Source organism: Aquarana catesbeiana, linkage group LG02 (assembly GCF_042186555.1).
Source record: "Aquarana catesbeiana isolate 2022-GZ linkage group LG02, ASM4218655v1, whole genome shotgun sequence".
In the NCBI taxonomy this organism is placed as follows: domain Eukaryota; kingdom Metazoa; phylum Chordata; class Amphibia; order Anura; family Ranidae; genus Aquarana; species Aquarana catesbeiana.
This window is the reverse complement of record NC_133325.1, coordinates 813,587,737-813,606,300: the sequence shown is the minus strand read 5'-3', so window position 1 is coordinate 813,606,300 and position 18,564 is coordinate 813,587,737. Positions and strand designations below refer to the sequence as shown.

At 53.8% G+C, this 18,564-nt stretch overlaps 2 protein-coding genes across 3 annotated transcripts in view; both read right to left on the bottom strand.

Annotated features, from left to right (window-relative positions):
* Positions 1-7,551, bottom strand: part of PKNOX1 (PBX/knotted 1 homeobox 1) — a 52,679-nt gene extending 45,128 nt beyond the window's left edge. For both annotated transcript variants that reach the window (XM_073617630.1, XM_073617631.1), the window contains exon 1: positions 7,441-7,551. The gene's annotated coding sequence lies outside the window, so the exon portion shown is untranslated. The remainder of the gene's footprint in view (positions 1-7,440) is intronic.
* A 9,975-nt stretch (positions 7,552-17,526) lies between these two features.
* Positions 17,527-18,564, bottom strand: part of CBS (cystathionine beta-synthase) — a gene marked incomplete in the record, with an annotated part of 52,346 nt that continues 51,308 nt past the window's right edge. Inside the window, 1 exon segment of the mRNA XM_073617629.1 lies at positions 17,527-17,820. Within this exon segment, the coding sequence (XP_073473730.1) occupies positions 17,741-17,820 (80 nt within the window).

Genomic DNA, 18,564 nt, shown 5'->3' with positions numbered 1-18,564 from the left:
CCCCTGCACCCACTGCGTCACACGCTCCTGACCCCTGCACCCACTGCATCACACGCTCCTGACCCCTGCACCCTGTGCTTCACACGCTCCTGACCCCTGCACCCTGAGAGTCACATGCTCCTGACCCCTGCACCCTGAGAGTCACACGCTCCTGACCCCTGCACCCTCTGTGTCACACACCCCTGACCCCTGCGTCACACGCTCCTGACCCCTGCACCCTCTGCGTCACACGCTCCTGACCCCTGCACCCTCTGCGTCACACGCTCCTGACCCCTGCACCCTCTGCGTCACACGCTCCTGACCCCTGCACCCTCTGCGTCACATGCTCCTGACCCCTGCACCCTCTGTGTCACACGCCCCTGACCCCTGCACCCTGTGCTTCACACACTCCTGACCCCTGCGCGTCACACGCCCCTGACCCCTGCACCCTGTGCTTCACACACTCCTGACCCCTGATCGTCACACGCTCCTGGCCCCTGCACCCTGTGCTTCACACGTTCCTGACACCTGCACCCACTGCGTCACACGCTCCTGACCCCTGCACCCTCTGTGTAACACACCCCTGCGTCACACGCTCCTGACCCCTGCACCCTCTGCGTCACACGCTCCTGACCCCTGCACCCTGAGAGTCACACGCTCCTGACCCCTGCACCCTCTGTGTAACACACCCCTGCGTCACACGCTCCTGACCCCTGGACCTACTGCGTCACACGCTCCTGACCCCTGCACCCACTGCGTCACACGCTCCTGACCCCTGCACCCTCTGCGTCACACGCTCCTGACCCCTGCACCCTGTGCTTCACACGCTCCTGACCCCTGCACCCTGAGAGTCACATGCTCCTGACCCCTGCACCCACTGCGTCACACGCTCCTGACCCCTGCACCCTGTGCTTCACACGCTCCTGACCCCTGCACCCTGAGAGTCACATGCTCCTGACCCCTGCACCCTGAGAGTCACACGCTCCTGACCCCTGCACCCTGAGAGTCACATGCTCCTGACCCCTGCACCCTGAGAGTCACACGCTCCTGACCCCTGCACCCTGAGAGTCACATGCTCCTGACCCCTGCACCCTCTGTGTCACACACCCCTGACCCCTGCGTCACACGCTCCTGACCCCGGCACCCACTGCGTCACACGCTCCTGACCCCTGCACCCTCTGCGTCACACGCTCCTGACCCCTGCACCCTCTGCGTCACACGCTCCTGACCCCTGCACCCTCTGCGTCACACGCTCCTGACCCCTGCACCCTCTGCGTCACACGCTCCTGACCCCTGCACCCTCTGCGTCACACGCTCCTGACCCCGGCACCCTCTGCGTCACACGCTCCTGACCCCTGCACCCTCTGCGTCACACGCTCCTGACCCCTGCACCCTCTGCGTCACACGCTCCTGACCCCTGCACCCTCTGCGTCACACGCTCCTGACCCCTGCACCCTCTGCGTCACACGCTCCTGACCCCTGCACCCTCTGCGTCACACGCCCCTGACCCCTGCACCCACTGCATCACACGCCCCTGACCCCTGCGTCACACGCTCCTGACCCCTGCACCCACTGCGTCACACGCTCCTGACCCCTGCACCCTCTGCGTCACACGCTCCTGACCCCTGCACCCTCTGCGTCACACGCTCCTGACCCCTGCACCCTGTGCGTCACACGCCCCTGACCCCTGCACCCACTGCGTCACACGCCCCTGACCCCTGCACCCTGTGCATCACACGCTTCTGACCCCTGCACCCTGTGCGTCACACGCCCCTGACCCCTGCACCCTGTGCGTCACACGCTCCTGACCCCTTCACCCACTGCGTCACACGCTCCTGACCCCTGCACCCTCTGCGTCACATGCTCCTGACCCCTGCACCCTGAGAGTCACACGCCCCTGACCCCTGCACCCTCTGCATCACACGCCCCTGACCCCTGCACCCTCTGCGTCACACGCCCCTGACCCCTGCACCCTGAGCGTCACACGCCCCTGACCCCTGCACCCTGAGCGTCACACGCCCCTGACCCCTGCACCCTGAGCGTCACACGCCCCTGACCCCTGCACCCTGAGCGTCACACGCCCCTGACCCCTGCACCCTGAGCGTCACACGCCCCTGACCCCTGCACCCTGAGCGTCACACGCCCCTGACCCCTGCACCCTGTGCGTCACACGCTCCTGACCCCTGCACCTTGTGCGTCACACGCTCCTGACCCCTGCACCCTGTGCGTCACACGCTCCTGACCCCTGACCCCTGCGTCACACGCTCCTGACCCCTGCACCCTCTGCGTCACACGCTCCTGACCCCTGCACCCTCTGCGTCACACGCTCCTGACCCCTGCACCCACTGCGTCACACGCTCCTGACCCCTGCACCCACTGCGTCACACGCTCCTGACCCCTGCACCCACTGCGTCACACGCTCCTGACCCCTGCACCCACTGCGTCACACGCTCCTGACCCCTGCACCCTGTGCGTCACACGCTCCTGACCCCTGCACCCTGTGCGTCACACGCTCCTGACCCCTGCACCCTGTGCGTCACACGCTCCTGACCCCTGCACCCTGTGCGTCACACGCTCCTGACCCCTGACCCCTGCGTCACACGCTCCTGACCCCTGCACCCTCTGCGTCACACGCTCCTGACCCCTGCACCCTCTGCGTCACACGCTCCTGACCCCTGTACCCACTGCGTCACACGCTCCTGACCCCTGCACCCACTGCGTCACACGCTCCTGACCCCTGCACCCACTGCGTCACACGCTCCTGACCCCTGCACCCACTGCGTCACACGCTCCTGACCCCTGCACCCTGTGCTTCACACGCTCCTGACCCCTGCACCCTGAGAGTCACATGCTCCTGGCCCCTGCACCCTGAGAGTCACACGCCCCTGACCCCTGCACCCTCTGCGTCACACGCCCCTGACCCCTGCACCCTGAGCGTCACACGCCCCTGACCCCTGTACCCTGAGCGTCACACGCCCCTGACCCCTGCACCCTGAGCGTCACACGCCCCTGACCCCTGCACCCTGAGCGTCACACGCCCCTGACCCCTGCACCCTGTGCGTCACACGCTCCTGACCCCTGCACCCTGTGCATCACACGCTCCTGACCCCTGACCCCTGCGTCACACGCTCCTGACCCCTGCACCCTCTGCGTCACACGCTCCTGACCCCTGCACCCTCTGCGTCACACGCTCCTGACCCCTGCACCCTCTGCGTCACACGCTCCTGACCCCTGCACCCACTGCGTCACACGCTCCTGACCCCTGCACCCACTGCGTCACACGCTCCTGACCCCTGCACCCACTGCGTCACACGCTCCTGACCCCTGCACCCTGTGCTTCACACGCTCTTGACCCCTGCACCCTGAGAGTCACATGCTCCTGACCCCTGCACCCTGAGAGTCACACGCTCCTGACCCCTGCACCCTCTGTGTCACACGCTCCTGACCCCTGCACCCTCTGCGTCACACGCTCCTGACCCCTGCACCCTCTGCGTCACACGCTCCTGACCCCTGCACCCTCTGTGTCACACGCTCCTGACCCCTGAACCCACTGCGTCACACGCTCCTGACACCTGCACCCACTGCGTCACACGCTCCTGACCCCTGCACCCACTGCGTCACACGCTCCTGACCCCTGCACCCACTGCGTCACACGCTCCTGACCCCTGCACCCACTGCATCACACGCTCCTGACCCCTGCACCCTGTGCTTCACACGCTCCTGACCCCTGCACCCTGAGAGTCACATGCTCCTGACCCCTGCACCCTGAGAGTCACACGCTCCTGACCCCTGCACCCTCTGTGTCACACACCCCTGACCCCTGCGTCACACGCTCCTGACCCCTGCACCCTCTGCGTCACACGCTCCTGACCCCTGCACCCTCTGCGTCACACGCTCCTGACCCCTGCACCCTCTGCGTCACACGCTCCTGACCCCTGCACCCTCTGCGTCACATGCTCCTGACCCCTGCACCCTCTGTGTCACACGCCCCTGACCCCTGCACCCTGTGCTTCACACACTCCTGACCCCTGCGCGTCACACGCCCCTGACCCCTGCACCCTGTGCTTCACACACTCCTGACCCCTGATCGTCACACGCTCCTGGCCCCTGCACCCTGTGCTTCACACGTTCCTGACACCTGCACCCACTGCGTCACACGCTCCTGACCCCTGCACCCTCTGTGTAACACACCCCTGCGTCACACGCTCCTGACCCCTGCACCCTCTGCGTCACACGCTCCTGACCCCTGCACCCTGAGAGTCACACGCTCCTGACCCCTGCACCCTCTGTGTAACACACCCCTGCGTCACACGCTCCTGACCCCTGGACCTACTGCGTCACACGCTCCTGACCCCTGCACCCACTGCGTCACACGCTCCTGACCCCTGCACCCTCTGCGTCACACGCTCCTGACCCCTGCACCCTGTGCTTCACACGCTCCTGACCCCTGCACCCTGAGAGTCACATGCTCCTGACCCCTGCACCCACTGCGTCACACGCTCCTGACCCCTGCACCCTGTGCTTCACACGCTCCTGACCCCTGCACCCTGAGAGTCACACGCTCCTGACCCCTGCACCCTCTGTGTCACACACCCCTGACCCCTGCGTCACACGCTCCTGACCCCGGCACCCACTGCGTCACACGCTCCTGACCCCTGCACCCTGAGCGTCACACGCCCCTGACCCCTGCACAACAGACACCATATTTTACATTTCATATTCCTGACCTCTGCGCTGGGTATGGAATGAGAAATGTGCGCTCGGTGTGTCCATCGCTGGATTCTCTGCCTGACATTTTGGATTTGCCAATATATGTTTACACCACACCAACATTGCCACGCCCACTTTGCCCTGATCCCGCCCACTTTTTGAAGCAGTATGGAGTGCAACCCTGAGAACTGTCCGTCTTTATCAAGTAGAAATGTTGGGGGTACACTGTACAGTAATGGGGGAGGATTTTGCAGGGTGCACAGAGTACACTGTACAGTGATGGGGAGGTTTTTGCAGGGTGCACACTGTACAGTGATGGGGGAGGTTTTTGCAGAGTGCACACTGTACAGTGATGGGGGAGGTTTTTGCAGAGTGCACAGAGTACACTGTACAGTGATGGGGGAGGTTTTTGCAGGGTGCACACTACAGTATACGATGATGGAGAAAATATTTTCAGGGTGCACAACCAGTGTAGCAGCGTGTGTGTGGGGGAAGGGTGGGCGGGGGAAGTATTTGGTTGCTACACACATTTTGAAGGGAGTGGGGGAAGTATTTGTAGGGTGCACACATTGTACTGTGATGAGGGAAGTATTTGTAGGGTGCACACATTGTACTGTGATGAGGGAAGTATTTGTAGGGTGCACACATTGTACTGTGATGAGGGAAGTAATTGTAGGGTGCACACATTGTACAGTAGTGGGGGAAGTATTTGTAGGGTGCACACATTGTACAGTAGTGGGGGAAGTATTTGTAGGGTGCACACATTGTACAGTAGTGGGGGAAGTATTTGTAGGATGCACACATTGTACTATGATGAGGGAAGTATTTGTAGGGTGCACACATTATACAGTAGTGGGGGAAGTATTTGTAGGGTGCACACAATGTACAGTAGTGGGGGAAGTATTTGTAGGGTACACACATTGTACTGTGATGAGGGAAGTATTTGTAGGGTGCACACATTATACAGTAGTGGGGGAAGTATTTGTAGGGTGCACACAATGTACAGTAGTGGGGGAAGTATTTGTAGGGTGCACACAATGTACAGTAGTGGGGGAAGTATTTGTAGGGTACACACATTGTACAGTAGTGGGGGAAGTATTTGTAGGATGCACCCCCAGTGTGGCATTGATGTATTTGTCAGTTGCACTCGTTTTACAGTAATGCATACATTGTTCAGTAACGGGGGAAGTATTTGCAGGTTGCACCTCTAGTATAACATTTGGGGGAGGCTTTATTCGGTTGCACACAATCTATAGAGTTGGGGGGGGGGGGGGGAGGATTTTTCTGTTGCACACAATCTATAGTAATGGGGGGGGGGGGGGATTTCTTGGTTGCCTACAATGTACAGTAATGGGGGGGAAGGATTTATCGGTTGCACACAATATACAGTGATGGGGGAAGGATTTCTCAGTTGCACACAATGTACAGTAATGGGGGGAGGATTTCTCGGTTGCACCCAGTGTACACTAATTGGGGGGAGGATTTCTCGGTTGCACACCATGTACAGTGATGGGGGAAGGATTTTTCTGTTGCACACAATCTATAGTAATGGGGAAGGATTTCTCGGTTGCATACAATGTACACTAATTGGGGGGAAGGATTTCTCGGTTGCACACAATGTACACTAATTGGGGGGAAGGATTTCTCGGTTGCACACAATGTACACTAATTGGGGGGGAGGATTTCTCGGTTGCACACAATGTACACTAATTGGGGGGGGGGGGGGATTTCTCGGTTGCACACAATCTACAGAGATGGGGGAAGGATTTCTCGGTTGCACACAATGTACACTAATTGGGGGGGAAGGATTTCTCGGTTGCACACAATCTATAGAGATGGGGGAAGGATTTCTCGGTTGCACACAATGTACACTAATTGGGGGGAAGGATTTCTCGGTTGCACACAATGTACACTAATTGGGGGGGGAAGGATTTCTCGGTTGCACACAATGTACACTAATTGGGGGGGGAAGGATTTCTCGGTTGCACACAATCTATAGTAATGGGGGAAGGATATCTCGGTTGCACACAATGTACACTAATTGGGGGGGAAGGATTTCTCGGTTGCACACAATGTACACTAATTGGGGGGAAGGATTTCTCGGTTGCACACAATGTACACTAATTGGGGGGAAGGATTTCTCGGTTGCACACAATGTACACTAATTGGGGGGGAAGGATTTCTCGGTTGCACACAATGTACACTAATTGGGGGGAAGGATTTCTCGGTTGCACACAATGTACACTAATTGGGGGGAAGGATTTCTCGGTTGCACACAATGTACACTAATTGGGGGGGAAGGATTTCTCGGTTGCACACAATGTACACTAATTGGGGGGGAAGGATTTCTCGGTTGCACTGAGCCGGGGTGATCAGCACACTGTACACAACATTCCAGCCCCTCCCTCTTTCTCCCGTAGCCCCTCCCCGCCAGCCTGGCCCCTCCCTACCCTGGTAACAGGCAGCCGGGCGCTGTGATTGGCTGCTGTGTGAGGCGGCGTCTCCCTATTGGCGGGCGGGGTGAAGCGCGGGCCGGAGGGGAGGGCGTGTTTAGGGGGCGCGCACAGGGAGGGGGAGGTGCCGGGGACGCGCAGTGAAGGCTCGGTGGGAGCCCGGGGGCGCGCGGTGGGGGTGGCGGGTATAGCGGAGGGGTGTGGGGTGTCGGAGGGACCGGCTGGGGGGTGTCGGGGGTTTGCGGAGGGCCGGGGAGAGGCGCGGGCCGGCGGGCGGGCCGGGTGACTGACAGCTTACCCGGTGCCAATCTTCGTCACACTGACAAGCGGCTGCAGCAATCGGGACCCGCAGGGGCGCCTACGTCATCACGTACCACGCCGCACATTACCATAAGCCTGGCCGGCGTGTGACGTCATGACGCCAAAGCTTTCCCGATAGGCCAGGCCGCTGTCCGCCTCATTAATATACATAGAAGGGCACGCCCACCGCCTGGAACTACCTGCGCATGCGCACCCGGAGTGTGACTGAGGAGAGCGGCGACCAATCACATTCCAGATAACGGAACCAGCTGAATTGGTGACCGAGTACCGCCCGTCCGTCCCCCCACTGTGTACAAAATTCATCTATTCACATGTATGGTGGGGTTCCCAACTCCTCCCATTATTATCAGGGGTTCCCAACTCCTCCCATTATTATCAGGGGTTCCCAACTCCTCCCATTATTATCAGGGGTTCCCAACTCCTCCCATTATTATCAGGAGTCCCCAACTCCGCCCATCATTATCAGAGGTTCCCAACTCCTCCCATTATTATCAGGAGTCCCCAACTCCGCCCATCATTATCAGAGGTTCCCAACTCCTCCCATTATTATCAGGGGTTCCCAACTCCTCCCATTATTACCAGAGGCTCCCAACTCCTCCCATTATTATCAGGGGTTCCCAACTCCTCCCAAAATTATCAGGGGTTCCCAACTCCTCCCATCATTATCAGAGGTCCCCAACTCCTCCCATTATTATCAGGGGTTCCCAACTCCTCCCATTATTATCAGGAGTCCCCAACTCCGCCCATCATTATCAGAGGTTCCCAACTCCTCCCATTATTACCAGAGGCTCCCAACTCCTCCCATTATTATCAGGGGTTCCCAACTCCTCCCATTATTATCAGAGGTTCCCAACTCCTCCCATTATTATCAGAGGTTCCCAACTCCTCCCATTATTACCAGAGGCTCCCAACTCCTCCCATTATTATCAGGGGTTCCCAACTCCTCCCATTATTATCAGGAGTCCCCAACTCCGCCCATCATTATCAGAGGTTCCCAACTCCTCCCATTATTACCAGAGGCTCCCAACTCCTCCCATTATTATCAGGGGTTCCCAACTCCTCCCATCATTATCAGAGGTTCCCAACTCCTCCCATCATTATCAGAGGTTCCCAACTCCTCCCATCATTATCAGAGGTTCCCAACTCCTCCCATTATTATCAGGGGTTCCCAACTCCTCCCATTATTATCAGAGGTTCCCAACTCCTCCCATTATTATCAGGGGTTCCCAACTCCTCCCATTATTATCAGGGGTTCCCAACTCCTCCCATTATTATCAGGGGTTCCCAACTCCGCCCATTATTACCAGAGGCTCCCAACTCCTCCCATTATTATGAGGGGTTCCCAACTCCTCCCATTATTATCAGGGGTTCCCAACTCCTCCCATCATTATCAGAGGTTCCCAACTCCTCCCATCATTATCAGAGGTTCCCAACTCCTCCCATAATTATCAGAGGTCCCCAACTCCTCCCATTATTATCAGGGGTTCCCAACTCCTCCCATTATTATCAGGGGTTCCCAACTCCTCCCATTATTATCAGGGGTTCCCAACTCCGCCCATTATTACCAGAGGCTCCCAACTCCTCCCATTATTATGAGGGGTTCCCAACTCCTCCCATTATTATCAGGGGTTCCCAACTCCTCCCATCATTATCAGAGGTTCCCAACTCCTCCCATCATTATCAGAGGTTCCCAACTCCTCCCATCATTATCAGAGGTTCCCAACTCCTCCCATTATTATCAGGGGTTCCCAACTCCTCCCATTATTATCAGGAGTCCCCAACTCCGCCCATCATTATCAGAGGTTCCCAACTCCTCCCATTATTACCAGAGGCTCCCAACTCCTCCCATTATTATCAGGGGTTCCCAACTCCTCCCATTATTATCAGGGGTTCCCAACTCCTCCCATTATTATCAGAGGTTCCCAACTCCTCCCATTATTATCAGGGGTTCCCAACTCCGCCCATCATTATCAGAGGTTACCAACTCCTCCCATTATTATCAGGGGTTCCCAACTCCTCCCATTATTATCAGAGGTTTCCAACTCCGCCCATTATTATCAGGGGTTCCCAACTCCTCCCATCATTATCAGGGGTTCCCAACTCCTCCCATCATTATCAGAGGTTCCCAACTCCTCCCATCATTATCAGAGGTCCCCAACTCCTCCCATTATTATCAGGAGTCCCCAACTCCGCCCATCATTATCAGAGGTTCCCAACTCCTCCCATTATTACCAGAGGCTCCCAACTCCTCCCATTATTATCAGGGGTTCCCAACTCCGCCCATTATTACCAGAGGCTCCCAACTCCTCCCATTATTATCAGGGGTTCCCAACTCCTCCCATCATTATCAGGGGTTCCCAACTCCTCCCATCATTATCAGAGGTTCCCAACTCCTCCCATCATTATCAGAGGTCCCCAACTCCTCCCATTATTATCAGGGGTTCCCAACTCCTCCCATTATTATCAGGAGTCCCCAACTCCGCCCATCATTATCAGAGGTTCCCAACTCCTCCCATTATTACCAGAGGCTCCCAACTCCTCCCATTATTATCAGGGGTTCCCAACTCCTCCCATCATTATCAGGGGTTCCCAACTCCGCCCATTATTACCAGAGGCTCCCAACTCCTCCCATTATTATCAGGGGTTCCCAACTCCGCCCATTATTACCAGAGGCTCCCAACTCCTCCCATTATTATCAGGGTTCCCAACTCCTCCCAAAATTATCAGGGGTTCCCAACTCCTCCCATCATTATCAGAGGTTCCCAACTCCTCCCATCATTATCAGAGGTCCCCAACTCCTCCCATTATTATCAGGGGTTCCCAACTCCTCCCATTATTATCAGGAGTCCCCAACTCCGCCCATCATTATCAGAGGTTCCCAACTCCTCCCATTATTACCAGAGGCTCCCAACTCCTCCCATTATTATCAGGGGTTCCCAACTCCTCCCATCATTATCAGAGGTTCCCAACTCCTCCCATTATTATCAGGGGTTCCCAACTCCTCCCATTATTATCAGAGGTTCCCAACTCCTCCCATTATTATCAGGGGTTCCCAACTCCGCCCATCATTATCAGAGGTTACCAACTCCTCCCATTATTATCAGTGGTTCCCAACTCCTCCCATTATTATCAGAGGTTTCCAACTCCGCCCATTATTATCAGGGGTTCCCAACTCCTCCCATCATTATCAGGGGTTCCCAACTCCTCCCATCATTATCAGAGGTTCCCAACTCCTCCCATCATTATCAGAGGTCCCCAACTCCTCCCATTATTATCAGAGGTTCCCAACTCCTCCCATTATTATCAGAGGTTCCCAACTCCTCCCATTATTACCAGAGGCTCCCAACTCCTCCCATTATTATCAGGGGTTCCCAACTCCTCCCATTATTATCAGGAGTCCCCAACTCCGCCCATCATTATCAGAGGTTCCCAACTCCTCCCATTATTACCAGAGGCTCCCAACTCCTCCCATTATTATCAGGGGTTCCCAACTCCTCCCATCATTATCAGAGGTTCCCAACTCCTCCCATCATTATCAGAGGTTCCCAACTCCTCCCATCATTATCAGAGGTTCCCAACTCCTCCCATTATTATCAGGGGTTCCCAACTCCTCCCATTATTATCAGAGGTTCCCAACTCCGCCCATTATTATCAGGGGTTCCCAACTCCGCCCATTATTACCAGAGGCTCCCAACTCCTCCCATTATTATCAGGGGTTCCCAACTCCGCCCATTATTACCAGAGGCTCCCAACTCCTCCCATTATTATCAGGGGTTCCAACTCCTCCCATCATTATCAGGGGTTCCCAACTCCGCCCATTATTATCAGGGGTTCCCAACTCCTCCCAGCATTATCAGGGGTTCCCAACTCCTCTCATTATTATCAGGGGTTCCCAACTCCTCCCATCATTATCAGGGGTTCCCAACTCCTCCCATTATTATCAGGGGTTCCAAACTCCTCCCATCATTATCAGGGGTTCCCAACTCCGCCCATTATTATCAGAGGTTCCCAACTCCGCCCATTATTATCAGGGGTTCCCAACTCCACCCATCATTATCAGGGGTTCCCAACTCCTCCCATTATTATCAGGGGTTCCCAACTCCACCCATTATTATCAGGGGTTCCCAACTCCTCCCATCATTATCAGGGGTTCCCAACTCCGCCCATTATTATCAGAGGTTCCCAACTCCGCCCATTATTATCAGAGGTTCCCAACTCCTCCCATTATTATCAGAGGTTTCCAACTCCGCCCATCATTATCAGGGGTTCCCAACTCCGCCCATCATTATCAGGAGTTCCCAACTCCTCCCATCATTATCAGGGGTTCCCAACTCCTCCCATCATTATCAGGGGTTCCCAACTCCGCCCATTATTATCAGGGTTCCCAACTCCTCCCATTATTATCAGGGGTTCCCAACTCCGCCCATCATTATCAGGGGTTCCCAACTCCTCCCATCATTATCAGGGGTTCCCAATTCCGCCCATTATTATCAGGGGTTCCCAACTCCTCCCATCATTATCAGGGGTTCCCAACTCCGCCCATCATTATCAGGAGTTCCCAACTCCTCCCATCATTATCAGGGGTTCCCAACTCCTCCCATCATTATCAGGGGTTCCCAACTCCTCCCATTATTATCAGGGGTTCCAAACTCCTCCCATCATTATCAGAGGTTCCCAACTCCGCCCATTATTATCAGAGGTTCCCAACTCCTCCCATTATTATCAGAGGTTTCCAACTCCGCCCATTATTATCAGAGGTTTCCAACTCCGCCCATTATTATCAGAGGTTCCCAACTCCTCCCATTATTATCAGAGGTTCCCAACTCCTCCCATTATTATCAGAGGTTTCCAACTCCGCCCATTATTATCAGGGGTTCCCAACTCCTCCCATTATTATCAGGGGTTCCTAACTCCTCCCATTATTATCAGGGGTTCCTAACTCCGCCCATCATTATCAGGAGTTCCCAACTCCTCCCATCATTATCAGGGGTTCCCAACTCCTCCCATCATTATCAGGGGTTCCCAACTCCTCCCATTATTATCAGGGGTTCCAAACTCCTCCCATCATTATCAGAGGTTCCCAACTCCGCCCATTATTATCAGAGGTTCCCAACTCCTCCCATTATTATCAGAGGTTTCCAACTCCGCCCATTATTATCAGAGGTTTCCAACTCCGCCCATTATTATCAGAGGTTCCCAACTCCTCCCATTATTATCAGAGGTTCCCAACTCCTCCCATTATTATCAGAGCTTTCCAACTCCGCCCATTATTATCAGGAGGTTCCCAACTCCTCCCATTATTATCAGAGGTTCCCAACTCCTCCCATTATTATCAGAGGTTTCCAACTCCGCCCATTATTATCAGGGGTTCCCAACTCCTCCCATTATTATCAGGGGTTCCCAACTCCTCCCATTATTATCAGGGGTTCCAAACTCCTCCCATTATTATCAGGGGTTCCAAACTCCTCCCATTATTATCAGGGGTTCCCAACTCCTCCCATTATTATCAGGGGTTCCAAACTCCTCCCATTATCATCAGGGGTTCCCAACTCCGCCCATTATCATCAGAGGTTCCCAACTCCGCCCATCATTATCAGAGGTTCCCAACTCCGCCCATTAGTATCAGGGGTTCCTAACTCCTCCCATTATTATCAGGGGTTCCCAACTCCTCCCATTATTACCAGGGGTTCCCAACTCCGCCCATTATTATCAGGGGTTCCCAAGTCTTCCCATTATTATCAGGGGTTCCCAACTCCTCCCATCATTACCAGGGGTTCCCAACTCCTCCCATTATTATCAGGGGTTCCAAACTCCTCCCATTATTATCAGGGGTTCCCAACTCCGCCCATCATTATCAGGGGTTCCCAACTCCTCCCATTATTATCAGGGGTTCCCAACTCCTCCCATTATTATCAGGGGTTCCCAACTCCGCCCATCATTATCAGGGGTTCCCAACTCCTCCCATTATTATCAGGAGTTCCCAACTCCGCCCATTATTATCAGAGGTTCCCAACTCCGCCCATTATTATCAGAGGTTCCCAACTCCTCCCATTATTATCAGGGGTTCCAAACTCCTCCCATTATTATCAGGGGTTCCCAACTCCTCCCATTATTATCAGAGGTTCCCAACTCCTCCCATTATTATAAAGGGTTCCCAACTCCGCCCATTATTATCAGGGGTTCCCAACTCCTCCCATTATTATAAAGGGTTCCCAACTCCGCCCATTATTATCAGGGGTTCCCAACTCCTCCATTAAATTCAGTAATTCTGTGAGATAAATGGCACAAGTTCAGTTAAGGTGAGGTAAATACTTAAAATTTGGTAATTATGTGAAGTAAATACCACAAACTTGATAGATCTGTGAGGTAATTACTGCAAATTCTGTAAATATGTGGAGGCATCAGATTTGGTAAATATGTCAGGTAATTGCTGCAGATTTGGTATATTTGACGTGTCCCATTGGGGATATTTCCCTTAACTTCCTGCCCCATAGTCACAACAGGAAGTGAAGGAATCCCTGGGTTGTAACCAAAGCTAGTGTCCCTATTGGAATATTTCCCCTGTATTTCTGTTCTGGTGAATCTCCCTATTGTGGACACAGACTGCAATAAAAACTGACAGGAGATTAATTCCTCCCCAGTCCATCTAAAACTAAAACAACAAAAGGTTTGTCTTTAATTCTACGTTAAGGTAAATGTCCCTCTCATTGGGGGATAAAGCTTCGATGTTGGTGTATATTTCTAGTAGGTTGTAGTCCATCTTGGAAGTGACCTCCTCTGAGGGTCTCCCCACCCCTGGTGAAGGCCAGGTTCTCACACACACACACATACTTTATATTCTCCTGAAGAAGTGAAATACACTGAGAAAAATCCTGGTTCATCTCCCAGGAGTCTGTGTACGTCTGTGAACCAAGTCCTGGAACAATTTGGGGCGATGAGGATAACCAGAATCTTTTCTTCCTCTATCGGAGTAATCAAGGAAGAATCCTCACCGGGTGGAATGTCTACACCAGTCTGAAGAAAATGATCACTGCTCCAGGAGTACTAAATAGACAGAGTAAAACAATCTTGGTTCGGAGGTCACAGGTGCTGGCGAATGCTGATCGCGATGAACATGAACGAATTCTGGACAGTCGCACTCAAATATTAGCCTTGTTTATTAGAAGATGCACATCAATTCAAAAAATCACAGCAGACAGAAAAGAGCTGACGTTTCGCACTAGGGTTAGTGCTTACTCATAGTGCTAAGGTATCACCAATGCTAGTGCGAAACGTCAGCTCCTTTCTGTCTGCTGTGATTTTTTGAAATTGATGTGCATCTTCTAATAAACAAGGCTAATATTTGAGTGCGACTGTCCAGAATTCGTTCATTTTCATTACACCAGTCTGACATGGGACCAATGAAGCACCAGGCTTCTACTGCAACCTTTAGGGGATCTCTGTACCCAGCATAAGTCTGTCTAGTGTTTTGTTGAATCTGAAGGCCATGATGTCCACAGCTGGTGATCCCCATTTCTGACAAGAAGATCTCTGAATGGAGAGACCACTCCCTCGAGTACAGACCTTGGTGACTCAGGAAGAGCTTTGGATGGAGAGACCATTCCCCTGAGTACAGGAGTCGGGGAAACCTCTGGGTGGAGAGACCAGTCCCCTGAGTCCAGACACTGGCAACTTGGGAAGACCTCTTGGTGGAGACACCACTCCCCTGAGTACAGGCATTAGCAACGCAGGAAGACCTCTTGCTAATTTCCATTCCCGAGTTATGCAGAGAGAGTTGGAATGTTTTTCTCCACCCAGTAGATGATCAGATTTGATTCTTTCATGGATGCCCAACTTCTGTTATCCCCTTGATGGTCTATGTAGGCCCCCGCCAAGGCATTGTCCGACTTTACCCTGACCTAAGAGTCAGTATAGGAGAGTCTGTTTTATGGCTGACTGTGGAGAGTAGTCCAGCGTAGGAGAAGCCATCCTATGGTTGACTGGGGAGAGGGGTCTATTCCAGTGTAGGAGAGTCCGTCTTATAGATGACTGAGGAGAGGAGTCCAGTGTAGTAAAGTCTGTTTTATGGTTGAATGGGGAGAGGAGTCCAGTGTAGGAGAGTCCGTCTTATGGCTGACTGAGGCGAGGGGGCAAGTCCAGCTTACGGCTGACTGAGGCGAGGGGGCAAGTCCAGCTTACGGCTGACTGAGGCGAGGGGGCAAGTCCAGCTTACGGCTGACTGGGGAGTGGAGTCCAGCTTACGGCTGACTGGGGAGTGGAGTCCAGCTTACGGCTGACTGGGGAGTGGAGTCCAGCTTACGGCTGACTGGGGAGTGGAGTCCAGCTTACGGCTGACTGGGGAGTGGAGTCCAGCTTACGGCTGACTGGGGAGTGGAGTCCAGCTTACGGCTGACTGGGGAGTGGAGTCCAGCTTACGGCTGACTGGGGAGTGGAGTCCAGCTTACGGCTGACTGGGGAGTGGAGTCCAGTGTAAGGGAGTCTGTCTTATGGCTGACTGGGGAGAGGAGTCCAGTGTAGGAGAAGCAACCCTATGGTTGACAGGGGAGAGGGGTGTAGTAGAGTCTATCTTATAGCTGACTGGGGAGTTTAGTCCAGTGTAGGACAGTCCGTCTTATGGCTGACTGGGGAGAGGAGTCCAGTGTAGGAGAAGCCATCCTATGGTTGACTGGGGAGAGGGGTCTAGTGTAGAAGAGTATGTCTTATAGCTCTCAGTTCCAGAATGTTCCTGGGGTGCATACCCACCATGATATTCTCCTGAAGAAGTGAACATTGTTCATGAAACGCATTGGGAGGAAGCCCAGAGTCTAGTGAACATTGTGCAAACCATAAAAAACATGGCGCTACTTACATGTGGCCAGCTACCTCATGAGTGAGCGCCCCCCCCCCCCCCCCCCCCCCCCCCCCCCCCCCCCCACAGGTATTTCAAATGCTGAATGAAATCCCCAACCATCACCCCACAAATCTCAAGACTGGAAGTCACATGGTAAAAACATATAATTATAATGACTTGGCACCCCCCACCCCTCTACCATTGGAGGAAGACCAGGAGTAAGTTGGCCGATGATGTCCTGTGACTGGACTAAGCAGTGCAATATCATTCATTCCACCACAAGAAAAGTCCGGCATATTCTGTACTATAACTATTCAACTGGAAGTCCCACCAGTGAGGAGGAATTCACATTGACTGGCGCTGGGGACTTATTAGAAGTTGAAGATAATTTGTATTTTGCTATTAGTACTCTATGACCCAGAAGAAACCTAACACTTGCTGTGTGCGGAGAGACGTTGTGTAGATGTCATTTTCCTGTAACTCATCTAATGAGAGTCCAAATTGTGGGTGGGATGAGTGGTGGATTGAGGCTGAACAGATTGTAAATAGGAGTTGAGATGAGTTGAGTGGAGGTGGGACAGATGGTCCTGGAAGGCGGTCTCTATGGCAATATGGCCAGGTGCCGGGATGGGGTTTTCTTATGGTGATATGGCCAGGTGTCGGGACAGGGTTCTTATGGAGATATGGTCGGGTGACAGGATGTGGTCTATATGGCGATCTGGTTAGATGCGGTCTCTATGGTAGTTTGGGTAGGTGCCAGGATGTGGTCTTGTTGGTGAGAAGGTGAAGAAGTTGGCTGGGAGAGCGGAAGTGGTTCTTTAATGTATGTATGAGTAAATAAATGGGATTCGGATGAAGTCACCACCATGGAGAAGACAGGGATGAAGTCACCACCATGGAGAAGACAGGGATGAAGTCACCACCATGGAGAAGACAGGGATGAAGTCACCACCATGGAGAAGACAGGGATGAAGTCACCACCATGGAGAAGACAGGGATGAAGTCACCACCATGGAGAAGACAGGGATGAAGTCACCACCATGGAGAAGACACGGATGAAGTCACCACCATGGAGAAGACACGGATGAAGTCACCACCATGGAGAAGACAGGGATGAAGTCACCACCATGGAGAAGACAGGGATGAAGTCACCACCATGGAGAAGACAGGGATGAAGTCACCACCATGGAGAAGACACGGATGAAGTCACCACCATGGAGAAGACACGGAGGATAAATAAAACTCTCTTTATTGGTTACATGCCACTGCTACATAATCGCCATTCTCATCACGTAACAGCCAATAAAAACTGACCTACAGGCATTCCCCTCCCCTACAGAACATGGAACCGGCGCAACTTCCGGGGCTCACGAGGCGCTGAAATGTCGGACTCTTTCAATGGGGTCCTTGTCGCTGGACTCGCTCCCACGCCGCACACGCTCTCTGGTCAAAAATTTAGAAGGTCGATGGCGGTCACCACCCCAAAAACCATCTGCTTCTTGCTGGACGAACCGTCATTGTGATCTGCTAGGAGAGACATAGGAGAATCACAGGAGAAGTCACAAGTTTCCGCAGGAGAGTCCCAGCATCAAACATCTGAGGTGCCCTCATGTATGATGGACCCTTAACAGAGCCAGAATAGGACCAACTGTTCCCCAGAGACTGGCATCTTTTTGCCACCACCCCTCCCCCTATCCTATAGGCTTGTAAGCTCTTCTACCTTCTGTATCCTCCCTTATACCCCAATAGATTGTAAGCTCTTTTGTTTTCTAAATACCCCACAAACTATGTATTTCAGACACGGTAAAGAGATGTGGTAGAGACATGGACACCGTGCAGCACAGACTCAGATGTGGTACAAACATGGACATAGTGCAGTTGATGAACGCCCCCCCCCCCCCCCCCCCCCCCCCAGTGTGAGAGGACACGGAACGTTTACTCCTGGCTGAGGAGGTCATGTGTGTGCTGCGTGTCATTATTCTGTGTTGTGACCCCCAGCTGTCCTCACCCCATACAGACCAATCTGCAGGCCGGCACTGGATAAGGAATCTGACATTGAAGACCTCCAGGCGAGTGACCTTCAATGTGGAGGATGGGTCTCGCTACTTCAGGGAAGACACCCAACCACACCCAGTTCATGACTGCACCAGGACAGGTGTGCTGCAAAGCTCCACCCCTTTTAGCTAGCCACACCCCCTTTCCTGACAGTACAGACACCAACTGGAGGAGGATTAAATGTCATCTCCACCAACAGGAGGCCATACACAATGG